A 14343-nucleotide genomic window follows, 5' to 3' on the forward strand; every position below is an offset into this window, starting at 1 on the left:
TATTTAATATTTTGTATTTCGCTTTTATTTAGTGATTCTATTCCAAAAAGTTTTATTTATTCATTTATTTATTTAACTGCAGTTTACATTTGACAATGTTCATTGTTCCATCAATTACACGATACCTCTTCTTGTTTTTATTCTAAAGTTCACCCAGTATGCATTAAATCGAAGTATTCCAAGATTTTCTGTTATTTATGAAATTCTTTAGTTAGCATGTTAGCTAATCCAATAAGGATGCCAGAAAACAACCCACTTGCATTGTTATATCCACTGAGAGTTATTTGTCGTTTGGTTGCCGTGGAGATTTATTGCATCGTCTATGGAAGAGCTTGTTTCATTGATACATGTTACATTTTGTTGTATGTTAGTTAAGTTGTTGCCATGCCAACTGTAGCACCATACTGTGACCTGTGACAATTAAATGACAGAAAGGACAAAAAAATAAATAAAACTGCACTGCAAAGATTAAGTAAATGATATTTTTTCTTTTGTTTGTAGTTAAAGTTATTATAATCTTTGTAAGTTATGCAGTGCAGACCTTTTTATGGGCGCAATAAAACACCAAAGACCAATACAAAAAATAAAATTAGGTTTGCATAAAATAAAGGTTTTTGAAAATATTTGTATGTATAAAATTCTGTAGTTAGATTAATGGAAATTTAAAAATCATCTTTCCGTGTATGACTATGTATGTAGTTTTCATACCAAAAAAAAATCACACAAATACACAAAAATACTGGCATTAAAGATACAAAGAAAACTACCGTGATATAAAGTGTAGACTGCAAGTTGCACAACAATAAACAAATCACGGTAGAGGTAATAAATACAACACATAATTAACATTTAAAATGGAAAGGAACCCATGTATTGGGTTCATGTGTTTTGCTGAAGAGGCGTGTCCAGTGAGTGAGCAAATTTTGGTGTACATATATAAAAGTGGACTTCATTGTTTCTGTCTGCCTGCCTGATTGCTATTCACCAACTCATTGACGTAAACAGCACAGCACTGCAGCCTGCCAGCACCTCCAAACACCACAGGTAAGCGTTTATAACTTACTATCAATTAATTATGTTTAGACCAGGATGGTGAATGACAAGGGTTATTAAAATATAGTCATTTTATACAAATAATATGGTTAAAATGACTGAATCGGAGTTTTTTCTGCTTACCTTATTTCTTTAGGGTTGAAATATTTGAAAAAGTTGCCTCTGGTACAGCTGACAAGCACTGCAAACTATATTAAACATAAATAATAAATACAATTAAAATTACATTTGTTCTGTCGTTTAAATAAGTTTGTCTGCAAGAAAATTAACTGTTTTACCAATTTAGTTTTTTTGAACAGGTAAAACAAAAGAAAGTGTAATAATTATATTTTAGTATTTAAAAAAGTTTTTTTTTAAATGATGATTTTGGTAGATTTTTAAGGCCAACTAGTGTAATGTGTAATCTCTATATTTTGACTTTATACGTGCATACTTGACCTCTAATTCAATTAGTTAGTCACAAGAGCAAACAATGTGCTGAAGTCAGGACACTCAAAATTGTTGACTTGTTGTCACACTCAATGATCGTCTGTGTCATCTGCGTGACCCTCCTGAAGGCATCGTTTGCAACATTTAAACAATTTGTGGAATTAGGTGAGCTCATCTGTAAATCACATGGATGGGACAGCACCTAGTACGTACATTTGAGTCAATTTATTCTTCGGTGGACCTAACAATTTCTGCAATTTTCCCAGGAAGCATGGATGTAAGTAGTCCCCCACATTGTCAGATTCAAGCACAGGTAAGAACATTTGCTTATTTTCCGCATCTTAATATGAATGTCGACGCTTGTGTTGATGTCGCACCGTCAAGTTGGTGTCCTCCATCCTGTCAACCCTCTCTTTGCCTCGTATCTCGATCCTGGCCCCCGACCCTCCACCCTCTCCTCCTCCTTCCCCCCTTCAGCATGCTGATGTTCTGTGTGGCAGCTGCCCGCCTGGTTCTGCCCCACAGACTAGCACCCTTTGGCCCAGCCAGACGCCCGGGACCGCCTTCCCCATGTGGCCTGCACAGACCACCCAGCAAGTCCAGCAGATCCCACCCAACCAGCAGGTCCAGCCAACCCAACAGGTAATATGTTGTCGAGTCTATCAAACAAACCCTGGCAGAGGTAACCCAAATTAAAGTGGGAAAACATTTAACAGAGAACCTTGCCTGGACGTATTTGTTGTTTCAGGCCCCCCAACCTGCACCGTGCTGGACCGGGCAGCCTAACACTCCCTGCTGGTTGGGGACTCAACCGTTACCGGTATCTGGGCCCACTCCTCTTCCAGTACCGCCTCAGGTCCTGACACCCTCCCCTGCCCCAACTGCAAACATGGTCCCAGCTCCAACCATGGCTCCGACTCAAAGTCAAATGTGCCACCCTTGTTGGCCGGGCCAGTACCAGCCTGCCCCGCCTGCCCAGCCGGCTCAGCCTCCCCAGCCACCAGTTCAGGCTCAGGTACCTTTTCAGGTCCCGGCTGCGTCTCCAGTTCCTGTCCCAGCACCTGCTTCCGTTTCCGCCCCTGCTCATGCTCCAGTTCCGAGCCTCCAGCCATCTTTGCCAGGATGGGTTGCCCATCCTGGTTGGCCTTACAACCCCGGGCAGCCAGGATGGCCAGGACAGAATCCGGCCTTGGTGCCACAACACTGGCTGCCGCCAACATCGGGACCACTAGTACGTAACAACCAACAAAAATATCACAAGTGTCTTTCATAATAACACTTTTATTCTTGATTCATTTAGAGCGTACCTTACAACCTCAACCTGGCCCGAGGTGTGTATGACAAGATGATGATGACCATTTTGGGCCAGATCAAACCTAATGCTAAAATGTAAGTAGTCCAGAAGCAGATTACTGCAGTTACAGCATTATTGTACCTTCCTCACCCAAGAATTTTCAGGTTGATTTTCAGCTATCATGGCTATCAATATTTCCTTAGGTTCACCGTAAATTTCCTGCGAGGCAACGACATCGCCTTTCACATCAACCCTCGCTTCAGCGAGGGGGGCAAGCAGGTGTTAGTGCGTAACCACAAGTTGGGCGAGCGTTGGGGTCCCGAGGAGAGGGACCTGAAGGGACCCTTTCCCTTTGCCCAGGGGAGCCCCTTTGAGGTGAGCGACAGGAAGCGTTGCAACACCACTACCCGGTCCGGACATGGGTTCCGAAACTAAATTGATGCTACACATGACGCCCTTGACTGACTCCAGGTGGCCTCTCCTCGGGTTGAATGTCAGGCTAACGTTTGGCTGAAAAGGTGGAAAGGGTTGGAAAGGCGTTTGGCAAAGCTGGTCCTAGATCAGGGAAGTGCCGACCCATGGGGAGACTCCTGGAGGTCAGTCGCGGTCTCGTGTTGTTGCTCAATAGTTTCACTAACCAAAACAAAACACTGACGCAATACAATGGGAGCGCCAAAATCAACAACGACAACTTTTTCAATAACCTGATATAGGCCTACGTCCGTTTTTGAGAAAACACTAAAGACAATCTAGAGTCTTCAACAAAGTAAAATCCCAACTGATTCGCTTCAATGTGCGTTTCAGATGAAGATCTTGTGCACGCAAGAGTCATTCCGCGTGGCAGTCAACAACATTCCGTTGTTCGAATTCCGCCACCGCGTTCGCGAGCTCAACCAGATCAACAGAATCAACATCCTGCACGACGTCATCCTCACTTATGTCAACGTGGAGACGCTTCCCTAGGACCGCCTGCCAAAGTCGTCGATGAATGAACGTAACATGATATTTTCATAAGTGTGACAATACACGTGCCTTCAATAATAAGCGCACACTAATAGTATCAAATATAACATATAATCAGCACTGCTTGGTTTTCAATGTGTGCAATCTACCGCGTGAATTTATTGTATACCTTTTCTATTAACAAATAAATGGCTTCAAACAGAATGTTGACTTTGTAATATCATCACAATTTGTTCCTCATTTCTATATTTTTGTCTTTATTATGAACAGTCCTCCATCCATCCATCCATTTTTCATTTCAGGTAAAACATACACACAAGGCGGCCATAGCCCGGATTTGAACCCCCAACCTTAGCTTAGAACCCTGAGGCAGAAGTGCTGCCATGGTTAAACATACGAGACGATTAAAAGACATTTGATGTAATCTTAAAAGTATAATTGAAAACACAAATTCTTTTTGTTAGTCTTTTGGGGTTTTTTCCCCCCAAAATTTCCCAAAGCATTTCAATGGGCATTTTTATACGAACATATTCACTATTCGCGGACTGACATATTTTGTTTATATTCAAAATGAAATTTTTTTTGTCATAAATCTGTTTAGGAAGTGCATGGTACTTTATGTCCCTCCCAGTTGCGTATGTAGAAAACAGGCAAAAGAGAGCTAAGGCAACAATTGTCTTGTAGTAAATAAGGCCAACTGCTTGAGTCCTATTAAAAAAAAAAAAAGCATGCTGGGCTTCCTGTTTCACATCTTGCTGTCCAGCTTCTTCTCAACCGACTTTAGCAGAAGCTCTGCGTATTGTTCTAATAGCGCCAAAGCTTTGTCACCTTCACTTTTGGCATTGGAGGGCCAGCAGCTCGGCAGCGGGTCCAGCTCAACCTTGGCAGACGTCAACGCTCCGGACAAAACCTTCACCATCTCCCGACGAGCTTCTTCTCCGCACTCTGGAGGGCGCTGGAGAACCTGATGTACACACGTGGACAAAATTGAAAGGAAACCCTACAGAAATAACTTGAACTGGACAAAAGTAATAATAAAGAATTAATGACAATTTACCAATTAAAAATTAATTGTAGTTCACCAGAATTATTAAAAAACAAATTAGCATAACAGGTGGGCCAATAAGAGGGCTCACATCTTGAAAAATTCTCTCAAGGCACCACCATATGAACACGCACTGACCTCTGCGTACAGCGTGACGGTTCGCCTCAGACTGCAATGAAGTTCACTCGCAGCCTGCTTGCACATGTCCAAAGTAATGGAATTACCTGGAGTGTAAGCACAAATAAAAATGCAATTAAAAAAAAAAAAAAAAGATGATAGTGACACACACATTTTCAAGCCACGTCTGCGCACACTGATGTGAAAAAGTGAAAAATTGTCCTCAGAGCAATTGGTGCCTGCATAGCAAGTACACTCACCGGCGTGGCACTGACAGGAGGCGACCGGTGACGGAGACACGCAAGCCAGCGGTGGCCAGCGTGAAGCAGAGTGACGACGAAAAGGAAGAGGAGGAGTAGGAGGTAGAAGGAAAGGAAAAGAAGTGGTAGGAAATGAAAGGTCGGTAGGAGGAGGACCACCTGGATGTGGGAGAGGATGTTCAGCCACCAGGGGGAGGGCTTCAGACGGCGGGCCGACATCTTGCTTTCTGGAGGAATATAATGATGCAAGATTAAAAAACAAATTATTGTGGAAACACTTGGTGAGGCAATGCCTTCGCAAGAGCATTTTGTCATAATCACCTTTCAGACGTGGACACTATGTTATTCTCTGCTGTACCTTGCAGATGGAAGATGAACATAGAATTAAAAAACAGGAATAAACATGGTGATAATCATGTTATCTTATGCCACATTTACAGAATGTCTCTGTCCAAATTTGTAGGCTATTTTGCACCTCTCCACATTCTCCATGATGTATGCAAAAATATAGTGTCAAACTCATATTTTTCACGGGCTGCATTGTAGTCATAACTTCTTTCGGAGGGCCATTATGAATATCAACCCAAATAAATGTATAAGCACCTCACATTATACACAGTAAAAGCTACAAAACAAACTGACAAATAACTAGTTTTCAAATCAGACGAGTAAAAACTGGTCAAATATTTAAAAAAAGATATTAAAAGTGAAGACAATTTGCAATTCTAGTAATGACACACGAATTTGATGCACAATTTGTCTTCGCGGGCCACATAAAATGATGAGGCGGGCCGTATCTGGTCCCCGGGCCTTGACTTTGACACCTGTGGTGTAAATGTAGCTTTACCTGTGTAGGATGTGACATCACAGGTCGGTCCCACAGTGGAAGTGGCTTTCAGTTCCAAGCAGAGGCTGCGTCGAGGGCTGAGAGGCTGCTTGGGCTGTGGGATGCGAGTGCGCGTTGGAGAAACGGAAGCGAGGGGATGCCAAGGTGTCTCTGCGACATCCAGATCCCCCCAGGACCTCCGGGCCTTGGGGAAGGGGGACAGGTCGAGGCCAGGGTGGACGCCCTCGCCCACGGATGACGAGCGGCTGCTTTTGGCTATGGAGCTCGCTGTGGGGCTCATGTAGGAGTGAGGAGACTGCGGTGAGCCCGGCGAGGGTGAGGAGACGCACGAGGATGAGGCCTTGAGAGGGTCTTGGTCCAGGAGGAGATATTGGGGTCTCTTGCACCACTCCCTATGCTCACTAGAGGGCAGTGGAGAGCGCGGCGCTAGGGGAGGAAGAAATTGAGAAATTAAGAAATTATGGACATTTCTTGAGGGATTGCAGTGGAAAAGGAACATACAGGTGACGGTGAGGTTCTGGACTGACAGGGACTTATGCAGTCTGGTAGTTCTGTCGGGTAATGAAGGTTTGGACGGCGGTGTGGAAAACCTCCAAATGTGAGACCCCATTGTGTTTTTTTTCTGGGGTCTTGGGATGACTGTGGAAGCTGTGATGATCCTAGTGAGACAAAAAAAATTAGCACAAAGCAGTTGTAAATGCTACTTTTCTCGTCGGTGTCTCGTAGCATCTTACCTTGGCCCCTGGGTGGCGCTAGGGGACACAGGACTCTTGTTCCCCGGGGTTCTGCTTTGCCCGTTTTCCATCAAGGGGCGCACTTTGGACACAGGGGGCTTGTGGGAGAAGTTGCCGTCTGTTTCCTTTGCCTGTAATTTGGAAAACAGAGAACCTCCCCTGCACACATAAAAATCAAGTGGAATGTTCAGTAAATTCATGGTGCTAGTTTTTTCACTTTTGACAAATTTATGACACGTACCGGTTGTGATGTCCTCTGGCTAGGAAGCGTGAGGACATGCTGAGCCTCGGGGCTCTGCTCGGCTCGACTGCAAGTTGCACGACAACTTAATCACACAATGTGCTACAGAAAATGCATAAAATAATCACTGAGATCGTTCTACCTGCGCTGCAGGTGTCCCCCAGCGTCTCAAAGTTCTTCCTGAGGAAGTCTTCTCTTCCGGCCTTGTCCACAATGGCCACGTTAGTCTTTGCTAACGTTTCTTCTTCCTCCTCATCGTCCGAGCTGTCCAAGCTCAGGGAGGTGTTGTCTGCGGACTCTGTTGCAATATCAATATTTCAATATATATCAATATTTACCATGATTTTACATAAGTCTTACCATCTAGGATGCCATCAGGACTGGTTCCTCGGCTGTCGTAGCCCATCGAGCAGGCGCTGTCCGGGCTGTAGCTGTCCTGGCTCTGGTTGAGCACCTGACACTTCCTGTGAAGCGAATCCGTCGCTGTTTTATCACTGAAGGGAAAGGATGGAAAAATTGTAAGACTGAAAAAACTGTGAGATGCTGTACAAAGATGATTGTACCTATCTTGTAGAGCTCCATCATCTTTGTTGTCCTCCCGGCTCAGCCCCACCCTCTCAGAACTCTCCACCCCTCCAGATGACAGCCAATCACAGCGCACGATAGGCTGATGTAAGAGGTTCTTGTCGGGACGGTCCGAGGTCAGGGCAGGCTCATGGAGGTTGGGAGTGCTGCTGCGTGCATCAGTGTTGGTAGCTTCGTTGGGAGTGAAGGTGTCCAGCTGCCTAAGGTCCAACATGGACTTGACCTTCTGCTCCAGAGAGCCCCTACGACGAGACCAGCGACGGCGAGGACGGCGACTGACAACCGGCAGGGGTACGGCAGGCTGGAAACAACATGGAGGGAACGAAGACTTCAACTTTAAAGCAAGCCAAACATGTCATTCTTATTACAATCTGAAATATAGCTAAAATGTCTGCCACTTACTTTTGCTGGCTCCCAGTCAGGTGCATCTTCCGAGGCGCCAGCATCTTCTTCTCCGTGGCTACTGTCGGTGGACGTGTTGTTGCTTGAGTTGTCGGAGTCTCGGTGGGCGGCGGCATCCTCGTCATCTCGCTCGCTGTCTGAGGAGAGGCCCACCAAAGCGGGAGCGCTGTGTGCCTCTCGCCTGCTGTTAATTGTCACAAATGAAATCAACAAAATAGTTTTCCGGAAGGAGGAAGGCCAAGGAGAATGCAGGTGTCACCTGAAGGCGGAGCTCTTGAAAGGCTGTTGGAGCTGAAAGAGCTTCTGTCGCATGCTGATGGTCAACTCTGGAGTCAGACGCCATACAAATATGCAACTATGTTGTGGAAACAAGCACAATGCATTAGTGGATGTCATTGTATAACCTGATGTGTCCCATGTGGACTGAAATTAAGTCCTCACCTGTCCCCTGACACGCTGATCAAATGCTTGCAATCGTTGGTAAACCTCAAACTGGTCACAATTTCTGAAACACACAATAGAGAGGCTGCTTATCTTCAGCTATTTGCGCGTGTGTGTAAGTATTTATTACCTGAATGCCCAAACATTGTGGCGACACACTCTCCGGTATGAAAGTCAAAGATGCTGATGTTTTTGTTGGAGCAGCTGGCAGCCACATACTGACCCGACGGATCAATTTGAACCTGAAAAACACACGCCATTTAATTAGGCACCCCTGCACAGGTAAGTAAATGACCAGCAGCCTTACTCACCCTGAGCAGGCTGCCGTCGTCACTGAGTGACCCCTTGTACAGTTTCTTCTGCTTGCCATTGTTGACGTTAAAAATCCTGTTGATGCGACAATACAAGGCCTTGAAGTTTCCAGGTGCCACTTTGAATGAGATACACACACACACACACCTGATGCAGCGGTCCTGGCAGCCCACCGCCGCGTGCTTGCAGCTGGGGTCCACGGCCATGTCGTACAGTGTGGTTTTTCTCACAGTGTGGTGAGAACGCCTGAACTCTGTTCTGCTGTCGCTCTGAAATGTAAATTATAAGATGCAAGGGAGAAAAAAAAAAGTACAGTATGCTTTTATTTTTCATTCATGTCATATAAAAGACAAGAGTCATTTTGCCCGTAATTTTACAGTGCTTGTTTGCCTCCCTTGTGATTTTAATGGGGAGCTCTTATGTCTGTTGACAAATGTTCAAAACAGTGCTGGCACTCATTAAGCGTGCTGTGTGATTATAAGGATGCTGGCTTAGGCTGTGCGGAGAGCTCTATAAATCTTAGTGGCGACTAACAAGCGGTTGTTTAGCACGCTCCATAAAAGTTAACGTTCACACAGTGTGCAAAGAATGAATGAATGTGAAGAAAAATGGACCCTGATTGGAAAGGGCTTGCTGCTCTACATGTTATGCTAAGCTACTTACAACAGATTTAAGACCCCCTGCAGGTGAGGCACGTGTATGTGTTTGCGTGTACTTACCGTGTGAGCGGTACGGAAGTAGATGCTTTTATCTGCCCCGCAACTGATCAACCTCACTTTAGCATCAACGGCTGTTGAGTGAAAATGGGAGAAAAAAATTTAAATGTAAATAATGGAGTTAATTCTCCTGTCCACATGTCCCAATACTTTTGCTCATAAAGTAAGACTAGGGCCCACACAGTCAATAGCCATGTATTATTTAAAGAGGCAGTACGCAAGTGAACAAGAAGGTCTCCGGTGACTCACCGGCAAAGCGTACGGCCGTGATGGAGGACGAGTGCTCATCCAGCGTTTGCACAAGGCCGTAGTCGGCTGCGGCGTCCAGGACGTGAATCAGACGATCTCTGCTTGCCGTGGCTAGAAACTGCAGACCTACATGGGACCCAAATGATTTAATATGATGCATGAGCCAGCTTATTTGTGTATCAGGGAAGGAAGCAAATAGCTGACCTGTTTTTGGTTTGCTGTATTCCAAGCAGAGGATTTCGGCATCGTGAGCTTCCACTTTAAGAATCTCCTCCATGCTGCTGAGGTTGTGGATTCTGAACAGCAAACACAAAACCAGACTTTATCGACCGTATCGGCATTGAAATACATCCATTTCAGAAACATTTTTGTAATTGTACCTGAGCATTCCATTGCGATCGCCGGACGCCAAATGTTTTCCGTCCGGGCTGAGGCAGATGGTGCGGACCACCGCCCTGCTTTCCGCTGCTGGTCCATCCGGGTTGGTCAGATTTTCTGCTTCCTGCAAGGCGGCCATGCTTGCGCTTGTGTAGATGATCTTGAGGAGGTCCTGTGACCGCAACAACATTTTTTTAATCACTGTATTTATTGTATAAGTGTTTGATTTTGGTGTAGTCAAACTGACGGAGCTGAGGATGTTCCGAGAATGAACACGGCTGCGCTCGTCTACATGCCAAAGTCTGATGGTGCTGTCGGATGAGCAGCTGAGGAACGTGCCAGGCCACAGACTAGCAGCCGTCTCCTCAGGAATATCCGGAAACATCTGAGAAGAATTAGCTCAGAATATGATCATGTGAACACAGTATATGTATTATTGCAGATTCATTTGTTCTCTTTCTATAAATATATATTTTTATAAACAATTTCTTAACAAATGGCGGCTCGGTGGGGCACTGGGTAGCACGTCCGCCTCACAGTTAGGAGGGTGCGGGTTCGATTCCACCTCCAGCCCTCCCTGTGTGGAGTTTGCATGTTCTCCCCGGGCCCGCGTGGGTTTTCTCCGGGCACTCCAGTTTCCTCCCACATTCCAAAAACATGCTTGGTAGGCCGATTGAAGACTCCAAATTGTCCCTAGGTGTGAGTGCGAGTGCGATTGGTTGTCTGTCTCTGTGTGCCCTGCGATTGGCTGGCAACCAGTTCAGGGTGTCCCCCGCCTACTGCCCGATGACGGCTGGGATAGGCTCCAGCACGCCCGCGACCCCCGTGGGGACTAAGCGGTTCAGAAAATGGATGGATGGAATTTCTTAACAAATAAGGATTTATTTTCCTTTTTCTTCCTGACAGAATGCAGGTTTGCTTACCTCCAGGTCCCAGACACAAGCTGCGTGGAAGAGGGCCGAGTGGACTTTAGCCACACGTGTGAGGTCGGCGACGTCCCAAACGAACACGCTGTGATCTGCGTACACGCAGCTTAGCCAGCGGCTGACGGGGTCGTAGGTTACGGCCATAGCGTCCGGGTATCGGGCGTCTGTTCGGCTGCAAAGTAAATGACTGGAAGGAGAGACGGACAGGAAGACAGTTGAAGTGCATGAGACACACAACTCCTCTTTACAGACGTCCTCACCTGGCCTGAGTGACGGACGCGACGTCAACTCCGAGGGGGTGTGGCCGAGGCAGCGTGCAGACAAAACGCAGGTCGAGTGGGCTGAAGACTCGCACAGTTCCGTCAGCGCAGCTGCAGAAGATCCGGTCCGAGGAAAGAGACAGTGACTGGGCCACACTGGTCTGAACAACACCAGAACAAGGAAAGACAATGTAAAATGCGTACGACACTTGCAAAAATATTTTTTTTACCTGCAGGTCCACCCACTTATCCAGCATCCTGTTGCCGTTAAACTCGCACAGAAGGCCGGAGAAGGTGACGCAGAAGGTAGAGTCGGATTTTTGACCTCGTCCGCAGGCTACGTCGCAGAAGAAGTTGTTCCTCAGCTCGCCCAGCAGACCCGAACGGCCCAGCAGAGGCACCGGGGTGCTGGCCTAAAACAAGACCAGCCCATGATTTGCCTCATTACCTTTCAAATGCACCCTCACATGTAATTTATAGCCAACACAAAATAATCGCTGTTGGTGAATAAATGTCCAACTGAAGCGAACCATGCTAGCGTTCAGGTTGTTTATGGATGAGAAATATGGATTAATGTACAATTAAAATGAGTACCTTGCTAGCCTTGCAGTGGTCCAGATACCAAAACTTGACATGTCTGTTGCCCACAGTGACAAAGTAGGAGCTGTCCTCAGCGAAGGATACGCCCGTTACCTTGCTGGACACCTTGTTGGCGGCTACGACGACGTCCTTCTGCGATAAAAACACCAGCGTATTACGGACTCTGTGCTAATACGGTATAAAATCAAGTCATCATATACTTACTTTCCAAGCCCAGACGTTGACCATCATGTCATGCTGGTTGCCCACGCTGACGATATGCTTGCCATCGGGTGAGAACGCCACACAGGAAACACCGTATTCGTGCTTTTGGAGCTCAGACACCTGCCGGTGCTCTGACACGTCCCACAGTCGCACGGCAGGAAGGTGGCCGCTCTGTGGAAGGAATCGGTCGGAATTTTGAATGCTTTTTTTTTTTTTTTTTTTTTAAGGCAAACCTGTATTTTTTTTTTAACTACAGTGGTGCTATCTAAGTAGCTCCACTCCAGCGTGCAAGCAAACATAATGGAGACCGTGGTGTTCTATTCTGAGGTTTCAATGTCAAGGGTGGTTGTAGAGATTATCTTCTGGCTGCACACAGTTACACGACTTGTAACCCTCTCCCATCTCTCTCTGTAAGGGATCACTGAGCTATTTCCACCGCCTATCGCTTTAAGTCAAGGTCAAAGCTAATAGGTGACAGAGGTCATCCAGCATGGAGGACACCAGAAGAGTTGGCTTGCATACAAAGGTGATGCAATCCCAGCGACATCGCGCTAGGCTAATGCTTCCTGTTTTGAGACAACTAAATTATGATTGAAAATGAACTATATTATGAAATATATAACTGTATATAATAATAAAATGAACTCAAGTAGAATTAAAAGCAACTAAAGGATGGTTAAAAAGGACTAAAGTATGTTTAACACTTAAAATGACCTTAATTATGTTAGCTGTGCTATGGGAAGAAATGTCCTGTCCTGAAATCTGAACTAATCAGTAATCCGCAATGCAAAACAATAAGTAAGCCTTGCAACTATGCAAATGACTACATAATGCTTCTATGTTCTCTAATTGCCCCAACTAAGGAAAATGCAATGGAATAATACTTGCTATTGAACTTTGCTCTGCTCTCATGACAACCAGCATACTGTCCACTTCCACGGCTTTTATTGTCCGGTTGGGACAGATTACCAGAAGCAATAGATGACAATCGGTGATCCTCAAACGGGCCATTAGGAACACAGAATCCTTAATTGACCGGCTGTGCATGAGCACCTAAATCCTTCAGGGATTTTCTCAATGAAACCACAGCATTAATGTTGTTTGACGTATTGCTGTGGTTATATAAACACATTTCAAAATATTGTTTTTATAAATGGGTTGATTGTAAGATGAGTGAATAATTGACATTTTTCATGAACGCTTGTTTATATGCCGCCTGGAACTAGTCCAGGTCGTACCCTGCCTCCCATCCTCACATCAGCTAGGATAGACTCCAGGGATGTTCCATTAGTGTGCAAATGAGATGACATGCATCTCACCTCGCCTGTGACCAGGTATTTGCCATCATGTGAGAAGGACAGAGCCGTGATGGTCTTCCTGCAGAGGAATATGAGATGTATCCATCATGTGATGACTTGACACTGTCACCATTTGAAATCAAACGAGCTCAACCTTGACGTGTTGATGAGGTGCTGCTGTCTGCTCTTTCTCGGGTTCAGCAATACCACAACACATCTACACAAATAATCAGTCAGTACATGCAAAATAAAATCCAAAGAAAGTGGTTTGAGTTGAAAAATGTTGTTTTTTTTCCCTCACCCTGCAGGATAAGCAACTAATCCAGTTTTGGGGTCACAAGCCAGGCAGCTGTTCCCCAAAGCGGTGATGCCCAAAACCTTTTCCAACGTTACCTGCAAAAAAATAAACATTACATTTTATAAACACATGACCATAAATGTTAAACATCACCCACGCAAGAAACAGTCAGTATGGAAATGTTTGCATGCCTTGCTAGCCAGGTTGTCCCCACGGTCCTTCCCAAGTTTGCCCGATGGCGATCTCAGCAGCTTCCTGATGCGGCTCTTGAATGTCAGCCCATCGGCAGGCATGGTGTCCCCGCGTCCCTCGGATGGTCGTCGCTGCAAAACGATCAGTTCAACATTTCCTTTCCAGACTGCGAGGAAGGAGCGTCTCACAAAGTGGGACAGCCTTCCTGCTGGCGGGACATGTGGAGGCTTAATCTCTTGAGGGCGGTTTAGCCGGAGGCCCGCATGTCGCCTCGGCCCCAGGCGTCCAGCCTCGTGATTACATCAATGGTGGCGTTTGTGCCTAATTAATTGACTTGATTGGATTAAAGGCACAGACCGGGTAAAAAGAGAGAAAGAGGATGTTAGTTACGCACTATTTTAACATACAGACAGTATACTTCGAATTAATCAACAGCAAGAATGCGAATTATAAAAATTCTGCCCCCAAAGCTGCATTTACTAAAACATTTAAAAAAAAT

General features: G+C 45.6%; 2 protein-coding genes and 1 long non-coding RNA gene across 15 annotated transcripts; 2 read left to right on the plus strand and 1 right to left on the minus strand.

Moving 5' to 3' along the window:
• Positions 1 to 883: 883 nt before the first annotated feature.
• Positions 884 to 3943, plus strand: LOC125990546 (galectin-3). 7 transcript variants are annotated; one of them, XM_049757849.2, is made up of 8 exons: positions 976 to 1044; positions 1749 to 1759; positions 1867 to 2124; positions 2231 to 2713; positions 2783 to 2871; positions 2980 to 3151; positions 3248 to 3372; positions 3581 to 3728. In XM_049757849.2, exons 2-8 carry the CDS (start codon positions 1754 to 1756, stop codon positions 3582 to 3584), a joined length of 1137 nt encoding a protein of 378 aa, XP_049613806.1. In that variant the 5' UTR covers positions 976 to 1044; positions 1749 to 1753; the 3' UTR covers positions 3585 to 3728. The 7 variants fall into 7 exon arrangements, with proteins under 7 accessions (XP_049613808.1, XP_049613807.1, XP_049613810.1 ...); XM_049757851.1 differs by lacking the exon at positions 3248 to 3372 and having other exon boundaries at positions 884 to 1044; positions 1749 to 1795; positions 2008 to 2124; positions 3581 to 3943; XM_049757850.2 differs by lacking the exon at positions 3248 to 3372 and having other exon boundaries at positions 885 to 1044; positions 1749 to 1795; positions 1960 to 2124; positions 3581 to 3943.
• Positions 3944 to 3976: 33 nt separating this feature from the next.
• LOC125990537 (mitogen-activated protein kinase-binding protein 1-like) lies at positions 3977 to 14315 on the minus strand. 7 transcript variants are annotated; one of them, XM_049757827.1, is made up of 31 exons: positions 13844 to 14293; positions 13656 to 13747; positions 13509 to 13571; positions 13376 to 13433; positions 12057 to 12227; positions 11847 to 11984; positions 11483 to 11665; positions 11253 to 11413; positions 10990 to 11179; positions 10314 to 10451; positions 10069 to 10238; positions 9893 to 9984; positions 9689 to 9814; positions 9443 to 9513; positions 8871 to 8992; positions 8723 to 8798; positions 8542 to 8653; positions 8412 to 8475; positions 8230 to 8325; positions 7971 to 8151; positions 7547 to 7869; positions 7344 to 7477; positions 7126 to 7281; positions 6984 to 7050; positions 6743 to 6901; positions 6510 to 6667; positions 6009 to 6434; positions 5483 to 5519; positions 5162 to 5388; positions 4923 to 5008; positions 3977 to 4703 (listed from the first exon to the last, which is right to left on the minus strand). In XM_049757827.1, exons 1-31 carry the CDS (start codon positions 13943 to 13945, stop codon positions 4485 to 4487), a joined length of 4398 nt encoding a protein of 1465 aa, XP_049613784.1. In that variant the 5' UTR covers positions 13946 to 14293; the 3' UTR covers positions 3977 to 4484. The 7 variants fall into 7 exon arrangements, with proteins under 7 accessions (XP_049613784.1, XP_049613783.1, XP_049613781.1 ...); XM_049757826.1 differs by having other exon boundaries at positions 7971 to 8154; XM_049757824.1 differs by having other exon boundaries at positions 7971 to 8154; positions 10069 to 10451.
• LOC137839787 (uncharacterized) lies at positions 10038 to 11781 on the plus strand. The gene is made up of 2 exons (XR_011086021.1): positions 10038 to 10169; positions 10304 to 11781. It is a non-coding gene; the product is annotated as an uncharacterized lncRNA (long non-coding RNA).
• Positions 14316 to 14343: the final 28 nt, after the last annotated feature.

The sequence above is a fragment of the Syngnathus scovelli genome, chromosome 20 (assembly GCF_024217435.2).
Source record: "Syngnathus scovelli strain Florida chromosome 20, RoL_Ssco_1.2, whole genome shotgun sequence".
Taxonomy (NCBI): domain Eukaryota; kingdom Metazoa; phylum Chordata; class Actinopteri; order Syngnathiformes; family Syngnathidae; genus Syngnathus; species Syngnathus scovelli.

What these genes read in the sequence shown, in the direction of transcription:
- LOC125990546 (XM_049757848.2), top strand. An exon ending in AGGTCCAGCCAACCCAACAG is followed by an intron (nt 2,125 to 2,230) that starts GTAATATGTTGT and finishes TTGTTGTTTCAG; the next exon opens with GCCCCCCAACCTGCACCGTG. An exon ending in ATCAAACCTAATGCTAAAAT is followed by an intron (nt 2,872 to 2,979) that starts GTAAGTAGTCCA and finishes ATATTTCCTTAG; the next exon opens with GTTCACCGTAAATTTCCTGC.
- LOC125990537 (XM_049757822.1), bottom strand. Translation starts at nt 13,945, where the DNA reads ATGCCTGCCGATGGGCTGACATTCAAGAGCCGCATCAGGAAGCTGCTG. An exon ending in GGGACAACCTGGCTAGCAAG is followed by an intron (nt 13,748 to 13,843) that starts GCATGCAAACAT and finishes ATTTTTTTGCAG; the next exon opens with GTAACGTTGGAAAAGGTTTT. An exon ending in TGCCAGGACCGCTGCATCAG is followed by an intron (nt 8,799 to 8,870) that starts GTGTGTGTGTGT and finishes TCGCATCAACAG; the next exon opens with GATTTTTAACGTCAACAATG.